Source organism: Marmota monax, unplaced genomic scaffold (assembly GCF_021218885.2).
Source record: "Marmota monax isolate L192 unplaced genomic scaffold, Marmota_monax_Labrador192_F-V1.1 WCK01_AAM20220418_F8-fsc00024, whole genome shotgun sequence".
NCBI lineage: Eukaryota > Metazoa > Chordata > Mammalia > Rodentia > Sciuridae > Marmota > Marmota monax.
The window spans coordinates 26,706,691-26,721,578 of NW_026695224.1; the positions used below are offsets into that span (position 1 = coordinate 26,706,691).

Sequence of the window (14,888 nt, forward strand, 5' to 3'; positions counted from 1 at the left end):
TGGAAATCCATATGTAGTAGATTGAAATTGAACCCCTATATCTCACCCTGTACAAAACTCAAAATGGATCAAGGACCTTGGCATTAGACCAGTGACCCCATGCATACTGAAAGAAAAAGTAGGCCCAACTCTCCATCTTATCGACCCAGGAACAGACTTCCTCAATAAAACTCCTCAAGCACAAGAAGTGAAATCAAGCATCCATAAATGGGATGGCATCAAACTAAAAAGCTTCTTCATAGCAAAGGAAACAATCAAGAACACAAACAGATAACCTACAGAATGATGAGAGAAAATCTTTACCACCTGCCCCTCAGAGCATTAATCTCTAGGATATACAAAGAACTCAAAAAACTTAACACCAAAAAAACGAATAACCCAATCAATAAATGGGCAAAGGAACTGAACAGGCACTTCAAAGAAGAAGAAATACAAACGTTATCTTACATGGAAGAGGCCGTTAGCAAATTTAATTAAGTGAAGGTTCTTAAGTGGGGAGATTATTCTGGTATATTCAGGTGGACCCAATGCAATCACAAGGGTCCTTTTGAGAGGGAGGTAGGTGGGTCAGTCAGAGAAGGACATGTGACTGTGAATACAGAAATGAGAGAGAGAATGTGAATGAAAGAGATTTGAAGATGCCACAAAAACTGGTCTAACACCTGGAGGAAGAGGCCATGAGCCAAAGCATGCAGGTGATCTCTAGAAGGTAGAAAAGGCATAGAAAGGGATGATTAATTCTTAGATACCGAAAGGGAAGCAGCTTGTGCCAACACCTTGATTTTAGGTCTTCTGAATTCCAGAATTATGTTAATAAAATTTGTGGTTTTGAAGTGACAACATTTCTCATACAGTTGCCCAAGATGGAGCAAAGATTTAAACTCATACAGACTGGCTACACTATTAGGCAAAGTGGCAATATACACTGTTATAAATGGCTTAAAAGGGGGCTAGGCTAAAAAGAGGTGGCTATATCACAATAATTTGCAACCTGTTACTAGGAAATTAGAGTTTGTACCCTCCCCATGATGACCCAATGCATGACAGTCACATTGTTAATCTTGGTAATAATCCAATTATTATAAATATGATCTCAGTTAAAAAGCATGCTAATTAATAAATTGACAATAAGAAAAATCATTCTTCCCTTCAATCAGGTAAGAAGTCTTCTTCTACATCTTTGTACTGCAGGACTTTTATTCTTATAAATTTCTGTAACTTAGTTGATTCATCTACTTTTCCTATTTATACAACTCCAAAGATGTTTTTCCTCAAAGGTATTTGACAAAAGATAGGAATAAATATGATAGCCATTGACTGCAAGTTGAAATATAAGTATTATTTTTGATGATTAGTGTTTCTAAACAAATAAAGCTTGAGTTAGAGTAATCTTATTAATTCTACATATTCATATTAGATCTTGTATAGGTGTTTAAATTTAAAATGATGAATCACCTTAAAATTCCCTTGTGAGAAATTGCTTTGGCAGGTCAAGAATTCTTGAATTCTTAAATCTGAAAATCTTTGTGGAATAGAAAATAAACTGGTACCAGTTGCAGCCATGACTTCAAATGTTGCTTTCCTGGCCAATGATGTAATGTCCAAATGTGCTTTCTCAATGACTCATGGTAAAGTAAAATTTCCGAAAGTGTGAAACCAACCATCCTTTAAATATAGAATAAATGCATATCACAGATGCTTTTGATTTTCTAATGAAGGAATCAGAAGAAGGTTAATTCTAGTTTAAAAAAATTAAGAGTATGAGTACATACTCAGGAATACTTAGGAATCCTAGAAAGAATGTTGGAATAATATTAATAGGTAAATACATAAGTGACTAATGTCCAATCATAACCTCTGAGGATATTTTTTTTTCTGGCAGATAGAAGTCATTTGCATTTCTACTGGGAAAAAAATCTACAAATGAATGTGTAACTTTATAGAATCTATCCTTAATCAGTAATAAATTATAAAATCAGAAAGCTACTGATTCATGTAAAATTAAAGAATCTTTACACTGGTTTGTTAAAAATGCTCCAGTTTAACATTGGTAAGAAACAGATTTGTTTCTTTATTTCTAGTTTTTCTGATTTTTTCTTAATGGTGGTAAAATCACTTTCAAGATAATACATCTATCTCTCCTGACAGCAGTTTGGAGAGTTAGGTACTGATGATATATAGAATTCAAATGCTCTCTGCAAAGATCAAAAGAGTAATTTTTTTCTTAAGAGATTTTTACAGGTAGTTCTAGATTTCTACATCATGTACTTTCTGTATCACATGTTAGTTTTTTGGGATGATGCTTTAAAATTATATTTTTACATATCAGATATGTTTGTGTATAAATGACTTTTTCTAAATGAGATACTTTAAAAAGTGAACTGTTACGAGTGACGATTTTGTCTCAAGTAATGCTGTTAAGAATCATCCCGAATCTTTCTTATAAGAATCATATCCATCTATTACATGTATGCTACTTGACTTTTTCTTGCATTGCAAATGCACCCATGCCCTCAGTTGCAAATAAGCTTTTTTTCCCTGAAGGGCATTGTTTACATGCATGTGAAATCTGTGATGTGATTGTAGCCATGTTTCAAATTCCCTACTTCTGTACTCCTTTCCTTCCCTTTCAAGCCTCTTTGTTGAATGAAGTCCATTTCATTCCTTCTTCTGAGCCTGTCTATGGTTTCAGCAATCTTCCAAGTGTTCTTTCATGCTAGTAAATGGGACTGTGTTGGGAGAAGATCTAGGCCTCTGAAAATCAAGTGTTTCAAAAGTCATCTAGTTGGGGGAGAACAAGGTAGATTGCCCTCCTTAGCCTCAGGTTTCTAGACCTGAGCCTGAAAAAGACTTTTCTCCTTACCTTAACACGTGGCCCCATCTTCCTAATTTGAATGCTAGTTACAATCCACAGTGGTTCTGTGAACTGACCTTGTTCATTTGCTAAATATTGTCCATCTTCCCTGAGTATAAGCTGCTGAGGTCAGAATCCATGATGGTGTCCAGTACTTACCCTTTTATCCCAGCCTCTTTACAGTGCCTCAAACATGCTGGTATAAATATTTTTCACTGAAGGAATTTATCCAGTTGTACACTCATGCACTTGGGGAGTGGAAAGCAAGAACATGTCCAGTGACTTCAGTTTAAGAGAGGAAGCCGAGCACCATTGCCTTAGGCATCCATTGCCTGAAATGCTTTTTGCTACCTTATTTTGCTGATGAAAATATCCAGGCACAAAAGCTTCAGATGCCTCGGGAGATGGATAGGACCATTATAACATAATAATAATCATAGTGAAAAAAGAGAGAAAAAAAAAGAAATAGTCGACTAAAGTAACATAGGCTAAACTTTTTATGGGGAAAAAAATCTCTCAGTAGCTAATTCCACAAACAGTCTTTATCTAAAAGAAAATCATGACTATGATGGTTGCCTTTAAGCAATACATTAACTCAGAGATAACTGCATCGCTCCAAATGTGTGAGCACTTAAAGTCTGTCTTATTGAAAATTTTCTTAATTTATTGTAATCTAATAATTGTGGAGCACATTATTTGTATTTGACACAGAATTATGTTTTTACCATGAACATTCATCCAGCTATATAACAAGGAATAATTGTTCCGTTAACATTATTCTTTCTAAAGAATGCAATGTTTATTCATGTGTGCTTGGTGAATGAATTCTTTATAAGCACATTAGCAAGAAGTGAAAAAAAAATCAAACCTGAATTTTCAGAAGATAGCAGCATAAAGCAGTGGAAAAAATATTTGAGGGTGGTGGTACTTATGAATGGTTTATAAAATATGATGGATAATCAGAATAAAATGCATATTGGGGCCTAAGAGTAGCTGTCATAATTTTGTCAAATGGAACAAGATGAGTAAGCTGTAATGTCATTTTGTTGACTGGAAGAAGTCAGCTTACCAGTTGAAAAATAGCTTCATATTTTATTGGGCTTCTCTAATGTCTTCATTTATTACATAAATGTACTCTCAAGGGTAATTGCATTTAAAAAAAATCTTCTACTTATGAAATGTAGAAAACACTGCTAGATCTCTGAGTATTATGGGTTCTTTTTTACGTCTCTTGTTCAGGGGGCAACCGATTCTGACAGATGTGCTGTTATGTTACCAGTATAACATGACATCTTTTTTCAGATGGATTGAGTAAGAGTTATCTTGACAATGAGTTGGTAAGACATTGTCAGAAAGCTGAAACAACATGTCAGTGTCACAGTTATAACACAAATGTGGCAGAATAAACCTCACAATATCATTAAGTTAATGTCTTTCCAACGACACTCTTGAGAAGGCAGAAAATAGCACTGCTCTTAAATACTTTCACTTAGTCATGAAAAATATGTATAAAAAACACAAAGGTCAGTTTAATATGCAGTTGAAGTGGTGGAAGTGTAGAGTGTATGCTTATTTCTGTGAGGATCCTTTTTTATATAGCACATGGATAAAAGCATTTTGAGATATCAAAATCACTTTTTTCTAGAGCCAGAAAACCCATCTAATTTCAACACTTCAAAAGCATTGTTAAAAATACGGATTGTGAAAATGCAAAGTGATTTTATGTATGTTGATCATAACCTTTTTTCCAGATTTTCATTTTTAAAGAGAAAATCAGGTATACGTTTAAAATGTATTTTTACCCCATGAATTTTGGAAGCAGTGAAGACTAAAATGGAATCAATCCTGGGTTTCAAGAAGGAATTAGGCATTCAATCGTCATAATTATTACACACACGTACACACACAATACACTTAAACAGCTTCAATGGAGGGCATATTTATCCTTATTTATATATTTATCCATGACTTTTAATATCTTTGTCTCTAGGATCAGAGGTGGTTGATCTTGATGGAAAAAGTTCCTTTCTCTACCGATTTGATCAAAAATCCCTGAGCCCAATAAAAGATATTATTTCTTTGAAATTTAAAACCATGCAGAGTGATGGGATTCTACTCCACAGGGCAGGGCCAAGTGGAGACCATATCACACTGGAGTTAAGAAGAGGAAAACTGTTTTTACTTATTAATTCAGGTAAAACATTTGACGCTGTGCTTGAAGATTTGATCATTTACTTATTTCTTAAGTAACCTTATGCTTTTATGGCTTATTTTTTAAAAATCATTTAAGGTGCTTTATTTTCCAATTCAAGGACTTATCTATCTGCCAGTTATTACCCTATCATGTTAAAATGGTTCACATTTTTTAAATTGCATATGATCCTTGCTGAATGATTTTTTTCCATAGCCCTAGATAGAATTTCATAACTATTTTCTAGCACCATAAAAGAAAGGGATGGGTCATTGAAAAATATTGCAGTAGTAAAAATAATGAGGTTGTAGCAAAGATAAAATTTACATAGAAAATGAGCATGCAATGAGTAATAATAATAAAAAGAATTAGCGGTGGAAGAAATTACAAGGTTGGGAGACTGTTGTACTCAAACTTCAGGTAAATCCACACTCGTCTATGGGATGGGACACAGTAAGGACATTACAATTATTGTGAGAGATGCTGGGCCACAAAAGGGAAACTTTTTTTTTTCCTTTTAACTGTGAATAATGGTATGTTGTCTCTCCCTCTTCAAAGGTGATGCTAAACTGCCCTCCACTCATGCGCCAATCGATCTCACGCTGGGCAGCCTGCTGGATGACCAGCATTGGCATTCTGTGCTCATCCAGCGTTTGGGCAAACAGGTCAACTTTACAGTGGATGAGCATAGGCATCGTTTCCATGCACAGGGAGAATTCAATTACCTGGATCTTGATTATGAGGTGTGATGGTTACATTTCAATTAATACCGATTTTATGATCAATGTGTCATTTAGCTTCCCAACAGAAAATGTGCTATAGAGAACCCACCTGTGTAGTACATCCACCTGGCTGGTGAAATACTTCCCACAGTGGCCTAACTCAATGGTGGGCTTGGGTCCTGGAGGCTGCATATTCCCTGCAGTGTGTTAATTTATTATCAGGGTGCAGAATCACCCTTTTCACCCTGAAATACTCTGCATAGGTATTTCCCACATGATGAGATCTCATTACCAAAAGCAAATATGTGTTGTATGATTTCTTTATGGTTTAGGCTACTCCTAAGCAAAGTATAGATTTATGGGGTGATGGGGGTGTATCCAAAAGATTAAGACAACAAAAAGATTGATTAACTCATTAACAATTGATTCAAATACACAAATATCAATGTGTGCTAGAAATGTATACAAAATAAAATGTTACAATTAGTAACATTATTAACAGATCAAGTTTTATGATGGATATAAAGATACGATTTTCCTCATCAAGTGATAAATATCAAAACCAGGTGTGATTAACAATTTGTTGGAATAATCAAGCTCTAGTGTGAATAAGGACTGAATGCATATAAATTTGCTTTAAAATCTGTATCTGAATATTTTATGATGCAGGATGATGAAAACTTGATCTGTACCTCGGCCTTACAGCTATAGTTGCTAATCATAATCATTTAAGCAGATTATCATAAATCACTAAACAATATTATTGATGCCATTTTTCTTTCTAAGATCAGCTTTGGAGGGATTCCAGCACCTGAAAAATCAGTATCATTCCAATATAAAAATTTTCATGGATGTTTAGAAAATCTCTATTATAATGGAGTTGACATCATTGGTTTGGCCAAGCAACAAAAACCACAGATCATCACCACGGTAAGAGTCTTCATGAAGGAATGAGTAAACAGAAAGTCTTTTCTGCAATAAAATTACTCCATTGTAGGTTCCTAGTCAATGCAATATTTCCAAGATTGCTTTTATTTAATTTTCTTCTCTGGCAATATGAATATAAAGTATTAATTCTATTTAAAGGAATTGTAATTCACAACACATAATTTTTATTTTTATGTGAAGTAAAGCAGTTTTTTTAACAGTGAATATTTTGATTTAGTTGTGATCTTATTGCTCCTAGGAGAATAATTTCTTTTGCTCTGCAATTGCCTCAATAGGATTCTCCTTGACCAACTCAGTAGATGAGCATAGGGAGTTTCTGAAATCAGATAACAGCCATGTATATTAGAGAGACATTGGAAAAGGTTGTATTTTTCCATAGTTATCCATACAGATTAAAAAACAACAACAACAACATGTGGCTTTTGCAACATTGCATCAACCAGTCTTTGCAAATAGTACTACTGCTCAGGCTGTATTATGTTCTAATTCAGTGGACCAGTAGCAGAATTTAAATCTAACTGTTGGTCAGGGATTAGTCAGGGAAGCAGCACAAGAGTGAATATTATGAACCAAGGATCTATCTTAGAACTTGGATCTTAGCAATTGTCAGAGGAGCTTGGAAGTTGAAGTCGTCCTGGCAGGGTAAGGTGGAAGATCACAGAAGCCACTAATTCTGCCTCCAGCCATACTGTATACAGACATGTTGGACTTTGTAGAGCATTTTCAGCTTGTGGGAGGCTTTCTGAGGAGGGGTCTCTGGCAGTTGTCCCTGGGTAGCCACTAGTCTGGTAGGTCCCCAGCCAAGCACCGAGGGCGGGTTGGGCTGGAGTTGCTCCCAGCCTTTGGGAGGAAGAGGTAGTACTTGGTGGAAGAGAACAGGGAGAGTGGATAAACCAGCATTTCTGTTCTCATCCTTCATATGCATGATCACAAAAAAAAATCCCTTGGAGTCAAACGGCTCGTGTTTTACTTTTAATTCTCAAATATCACCCAAGCCACCTTTTTCAGCACGTTTTACCCAGGAGCAGACAGGGAAGGAAAGACATTGTGGGGGGAGGGCAACGGTTTCCAGCTTTACCCATTTGATAATACGTAATTTCTTGCATTGTTTAAAATTTAGTACATGTAAATTGAAGCTCATGTCACATCAACAAATCCCAAAGCACATTACAAGAATATTACTGAAAAATCATTTTATTCCTAATTGAATTATTTTATTCCTAATTGTGAATTGGTGCTCTTTTTTTAGGATCTTAACATTCAACTAAGATTTTTAAAGTAGTTGTTTTTAATAAAAGAGAAAATAATTTAAAGGAGAAATAAAAAATAGATATGTGTTTCATTCAAATTTTAATTTTTCAGAAAATGCTTATGTAAGGAAACCCCACTTTTTACTGGCAAGAGGGTGTGTTGCTTGCAGGTTAATTGAAGCCTGAGACCTGAGTTTGATTGTCTTATAACTGCATTTACATTATGGTTTAGCATAAAAGTTAGCATTGTTTGCTCTTTAGCTTTTGTTATTTTGTTCATGGGAACATGATAGATCTTTAAAACAGAAGTTAATTCACTCTTAACAGAATCAATACAGTTTAACGATTTTATTTGACCAAGACTGAACATTTTCATTCCAACATGTATTTTCTAAGTAAAGTTAGTTTTAGGGACTTTTCAAATCTATATTAAATTTGAGAAATGGGGATAAGACCAGAGAAAGTGGTTGAAGAACCTTAAAGTATATGGCTAGGACCTGGATTTTTTATGGTGTTGGCAGTTTGTTGGTTTAAATTGAGGATAATGTACAATTGATAAGCAGTCTTCCTGCTTATTTAAAATTCTATTACTAATGGAATATATAAAACATGCTGAAAGATTTTTTTTCTTCTACTTCGTCCTCAGGGAAATGTGTCATTTTCCTGTTCACAACCACAGTGGGTGCCTCTGACTTTTCTGAGCTCCAGGAGTTACTTAGCTCTGCCGGCCTCTCCCAGAGAGGAGGAAATTTCAGCCAGTTTTCAATTTCGAACATGGAATAAGGCCGGACTTCTGCTCTTCAGTGAACTTCAGCTGGTTTCAGGGGGTCTTCTCCTCTTGCTTAGTGATGGAAAACTCAAGCTGAATCTCCTCCGGCAGGGAAAATTACCCAGTGACATCACAGCAGGTAATAAATGTACTCCCACAGGCCAAGCATATGGATCTGGAAGATTTCATTATCTCTCGGTTCCTTCTCCACAAATTTTATGCATAACCAAAAAATTAATATTTGTTTAATAAATGAATACTAGAGTTAATAAGATTATCAGTACTCTTCCTTAGAGGAACTTGATTCCAATTTCCTTTTAAATATCATTCCAACCTTTGCAGTTCTTATTAACCAAAATGATAGAGATGGGGGAATAGAAATTTCCTTCTGTGACTCTTTCTCCCACTTCAGACAAATTATAGAATATCCTGAGAAATGTGTGTTTTGAGGATAATGTGAAACACTTGAAATACACCAATAAGTTAACTGGATGTCATTTATAGGAAAACTAGACTTTGCCAAACATGGCTGATATCTCATCTGGTCTTTTGGAGACTGGGAGAGATCTTTCTGGAATCTATACCTATATCTTTATATCAGTGTATAATATAAATGCAAAACTTAAGTATTTAGCTAAATTTACTTGTTGCACTTTGTAAAGATTTGGATAGATTTGGGGCAAAATGTAAAGATTTGTGCAAAGTTTTCCCCTTGGGCACCAATTGGAATTCTCTTCACTTGTAAGCAATACGGTCCTGTTTCAATAACTAGAAGTAATATAATTAAGGTGAATATATGAGTGTCTAGAAAATTAGTGTTAATGTAGGTCAGTGCTTTGAATGAGGGATATTTTTGTTTCTTCATTAAAATTATATAGTTCTCAAGAAGATATCTCCATTTTTTACATAAGTAGAAGAACATCTAAGCCCAGAAAGTGAAGGTTGCATTGAGGTAAACTGCTACATTAATTTAATAAATGATCTTTAAAAAACAATTTACCAATGACAGTGTACTATTCCTCTATATTAACTATGACCAAAGTTGATAGAATTTGACTTGGAAAGGGAGAAAAAGAAGTTAAAATACATTTGAAAACTAATAAGGAAAACAAATGTACAAACACATACACAAATGACTATTCTTTATAACCTTTGTGTTATTGTTCATCTATCATTGCAATTGAAATGCAGGAGCTAGAAATTCACTATTAATTATGATTTTAAGAGGTGCTATGCTTGACTCTATGTAATCCTCAAAATGTGGGAGATTTGCAGTCTTGAATAAAGGACATAAATTAATCAGTGTATTATTAATAATTAATAGGCCCATAAAACAAGGGTCTAAAAATGTAAGGATTGCCATTATTGTGTAGTTTATTGGGATATACTTGATGTTCTCTGAAGTGGTTATATTCATAGTTTAATTTTCAACATCTTAAACTGCTTCAGTACAATGCTACTGTAGTTGGCCCCATGAAGCTAGCTCATTTCTAACCACTTTATAGGAATATAGAGTTCGTAAAATACTAGGTGTACGTCTGTAGGGAATACCCTGAGTGATTTAAAAATCTCTAAATGCATGTTTAAATCCATATGCAATATAATCCATTATGATGTCCTATGACTTCATGTGATTATTTCCACAGCTGCTAATAAGAATGTCAGCAAAACTGTTACACTTCAGATATCGAAAGTCAGCCTTCACTTACCAACTCTGTCCAGTTGCTTTAAAAATATTAACTTTTGCTAATTTCAGTGAAGCAAGTACATTTTGCATGCACTGGTAAACTACTTAAATGGTGGTTGGGTGGGTGGGGACTCAGCTTGTTCTATCATAGGAAAATACTTCACCTGTACAAAGATAATTAAATAAGTTATATTATGACTCTAAAAATGCACTTATGAATAGATTGCTATCATATTATAATGTCTTTACATTATATAAAGGTGGCTTATTTTTTTTGTGTGTGTGTGTGTGTGTGTGTATGTGATACTGGGGATTGAACCCAGGGGCACTCTATCACTGAGCTACATCCCCTATCCTTTTTATTTTTTATTTTGAGACAGGGTCTTACTAAGTTGCTGAGGCTGACTTTGAACTTGCCATCCTCCTGCCTCAGCTTCTTGAGTTGCTAGGATTACTGGTATGTACCACCTCACCAGGCAAGAGTAGCTTAATTTTTCATAGCTATCGGAGATCTAAATTACTAATCTATTTCAGTTTCAAAAACTCAAACTTTTTATCTTTTGCAATGAAAAAAAAATTAAATTCTATTGAGAAAGAACTGAATTGTACAAATGTTTGAGATTTGAAGCTAAAATTTTACTGTGAGGTACAGTTTTGCAAATTGTCATTTGGAATTTTTCAAAAATATTATGTCACCCTGAATCATTTCTGAAATGTTATATTATCTAAATCATGAAACATACAAGCAATACTCTAAAAATCCCTTGTGACACAAAATATCATCATCATGCTTAGAGGCGTCAAAGCAAAATCCATTCACTTGGCATCAAGGACCCAATGAACAATGCAGGTCTGTTTTCCTACTTAAAACAAAAGTCTTTGTTGTCAAATTTGAGATTCCTGCTGATCTGGAGCATTTCTCTGCAGCTTTTGCCTGATGGTGAAAATGAGGCCGCTTGGTCCGGTGGCAGGACCTGGCTGGGACAGGCTTGCAACGTGTGGGGTGTTGGCAGATTTTCACTTGCTGGGCATTTGTGTTTCCAGGATCCCTGGCAGTGGAGTAGCAGTCTGGGTTTGCCTTACCCAGGAGAAGCCATTTTTAAGTTCCCCTTCCTCCCGTTCACTGCCAGCCTGCTCCTACTCTGCTGACTATAATCCTGTCATCCCTGAAGCTCCTGCTTTCCACTAAAGTGATGGCTACCCATGACCTCCATCCTGTCATCTTGACAAGAGCTATCTAGTGATCTGGATCCTTAATTCTGGTTAGTGACTACAGTTAGTAGATATGGGAATTTCTGGTGCTTTCAGAGCACTGAAATATATTTGGAAATAGGCACAACCCTTTGGTTGCTCCTTGAGTAATGGCCTCCGAATAATTGCCTTTTGCACCTTTACCGAGAACCTACCCTCGATGGCAGGCTTATTTTTTCTTTCTACATCTTATCCTCTGGATGCCAGTTACAGTCATATGAGAGAGTGATGGCGGCTGAACTGTCATAATGTTTCTGTAGCAATTTAAGATAGTACCAGAGATTATATATGAGGGAGCAGAGACAAACTTTTCCCTCCTGCTGCATTTTGTGTGTTTATGTGATTTAAGCCAGAGGGGGATGGGGAAAAAGAGAGATGCTGGTGTGGGGGGGAGGTTTGGGTCCACCATCCTGTCTTCTTCTACCACCACAATTGCAAGCACTTCCATTTATGAACCCATTCTTCCATTTGTAGATGTCAGTGTTTTCCAGCCAAAGACTGCTGTAAACATACCTGGAGTTCCAAGGAGTCGGGCTTGTTGCTTGTTGCAACAAGAGGAACACACATCCCAAGAGCCACCGGGGTTGTCTCAATGCAAGGGTGTCCAGAATGACTTCTTGTAGGATTTGGGGTTGTGTTCATTGACCTGGGAGAAGTTTCAAGGAGGCAAACATGCTGTAGATTAAAGACTGTCAGGATGTGGGGGTAATTCTATGATTAGGTACCATCGTAAAGCTCATCTAGAAGAATAGAGGAAAGAAATAAGGCTAAAGTTTCAATTGGGCAAAAAAATTGTTGGTCATTCCTGTCATCCAGAAGAGGGAAAGCGTGGTATTTTTGTGGTTGGCACAGAGGCCTTGCTTTTGTCTGTGCTTGCACAAGGTCATGAAGTGGAATTGATTTCTTCCCCCCATTTCATTGTCCAGTGACCTTGTCTGATGTGGGTGTCCTGAGAGGTTGCTTAGGTTTGACAGGATACCACCAAGCAGGGCTCTGCCAGATTCTTACATAGTAAGGCCTTTCCAATAACTCCGGGCCAGCTCCTGGCTTCCAGGGACTGCTTTTCTCTTTATCAATGTTAATTGTTAAACATGATCAAAAAAAAAAAAATGAGGCCACCTGCTTTGTAGGAAGAGAAGAATGTGGATCTTAGAGTCAGCTGAGTTTCTGTTTATTCCTCTATTCGCCAGCTGGAAACTATCTTGGGTAACTGTTTATCCTCCCTGAGTCTCATTTTCTCCATATTTAAAATGAGGATAAAAGCTGCAAAGATTCAGTGAAAGCATTCTGTACCTGTTACGAATAATAGCTCAATAAAATTATCATCATCATTATCATTATTTTGTTACTATACCAACAACAGGCTCTCTACCCCCACTCAGAAGGTATGAGTGAAGGCGACAGTAAATAGAATTAGTGTTTAGTTACATAATATCATAATGATGAAAAAAACTATAAATCCTAAGTTTCCTCCTTCTCCTTTCCCCCATTCCAAGTAGTGTGACCCTTAAAAGGGCTCACTTTTCATCTGCTCTTTAAGTGGAAAGGATTCGTATACTTACAAAGAAATATAGAATCTGATTAAAAATTATGTAGAATTAGTTGCAATAAATTAAAGAGACCCTTCATGATTTAATTCGTATAATAAATCCCACTGACAGGTAATAAGTCTCCTCCACAGGTAAATGATGTCTATTACAAATGATGCTGGAGGTCAGTTTTCTGAAGTTTCTTCCACAACCATAGCGCAAGTTCCTACCCTGCCAGCTGATCAGAGGGAAGCATTTAACTGTGTAAAATCACTGAGTGGCTTGTCACGGTTTCTTTTTGTTCTAATTTGGCTGCTGCATTAGCAAGGTTAGTCAGAAGGCCTCCCAAAGCCTTTGATTAATTCTGTTGTGTGCCTTGGCAGCAATTGCCCAGAGCCCCTCAATACAAAGTGCGTATTCCCTGCACCAGCACTGGGTCCCTGAAATACTTGTTACTGATTCATGACAAGACAAATATAAAAATTGAAATTAAGCTTTTAGAAACAGTTATGACAAGAATAGATGCCTGCAACATTGAAGCACGTGGTTCACAGGTTTGCATTTCATGCCATTAAGATTTTTTTCATGATTCATTTTTATCACATTTCATAAAAGTATCAATCTGTAGTAGATTGGAAAATAAAATTTATATCACCACAGGTAGTTTGAGAAGCACCATCCAAGGCCAAAGGGGAAGGTGTGACATGAAATAACAGAAGTAGAGTCAGTTACACAGGGCTTTGGAAACAAGATGGAGGCACTCTGGGGACAGAGGTGGGGACAGAGATGGAGGTGTCTGTACATTGGGGCAAAGCATACACAGGATTTTCACTCTATGTGCACCCCCCCATGGGAAGCATTGAATGACAAGTCAGGAATGTTTGACTTATTTGAGTCCAAACTTATACCCTCAAGGATTATATAACTCTATTCAGTGTCTATTTAGAGTCCACTCTTAGGAAATGTGTCTAAAAGTACCTAACCTACATTCTCCACATCAGCTTTCAAGTCTTTGCCATCATCTTTCATAAATCAAACCAGAGTTGGATCCTGACATTTTTTTTTCTTTGTCTTCCTGGATATGTTGTGGGGCTTCTGTATCCCAGCTAGAATCTGAATTAGATTCAACACATCCAGGGCAGAAAAGTGTATTCAATTAAGGGGACTTGGATGCATTTTCAGTCTGAAAGCCTGTGGTAGAAACCAGCTAAGTGGAATAAAAGAAATTGCATATAATATCAGAAAAGAGGTCCATGTGATACCAGAAAGGAAATTGCATATAATATTAGAAAAGCAGCTCTTTGGGTTTAAGAGAGTGCTTATGTTTTTGTTTAGTGATTTGATCTGCATAATTATGCCGAGTTAAGTATTCAGTGGGTGTAAACTTGACTGGTAAATCCACAATGGAGATGCTTAGGCTCTGAGCCTCTGCTCAGAACTCAACCACAGAGCTCCTTGTGTGTAGTTCCCTGTAAGGGGGAGGGCTGTGCCATCCTGTGGAGTCATGTCAGTGGGACTGCCTCTCCTGAGGACTGGAGATTGTTTTTGGAAGCAATAAGAACACCTTGACTTTTGATTATAGCAACATTATATAAAAATTAACATAATTAGAATTGTGTATGTGTGTGCATAGATGTGCACACACATATTTATATACATATATAGAGAGTTGATTCTCATTGTTTGT

At 36.3% G+C, this 14,888-nt stretch overlaps 1 protein-coding gene across 1 annotated transcript in view; it reads left to right on the plus strand.

Annotated features, from left to right (window-relative positions):
* The window catches only part of Cntnap4 (contactin associated protein family member 4), a 248,507-nt gene that overhangs the window by 146,749 nt on the left and 86,870 nt on the right, over nucleotides 1-14,888 (plus strand). The window contains exons 5-8 of the mRNA XM_046434879.2: nucleotides 4,845-5,048; nucleotides 5,604-5,788; nucleotides 6,554-6,697; nucleotides 8,612-8,873. Of these exons, the coding sequence (XP_046290835.1) occupies nucleotides 4,845-5,048; nucleotides 5,604-5,788; nucleotides 6,554-6,697; nucleotides 8,612-8,873 (795 nt within the window). The remainder of the gene's footprint in view (nucleotides 1-4,844; nucleotides 5,049-5,603; nucleotides 5,789-6,553; nucleotides 6,698-8,611; nucleotides 8,874-14,888) is intronic.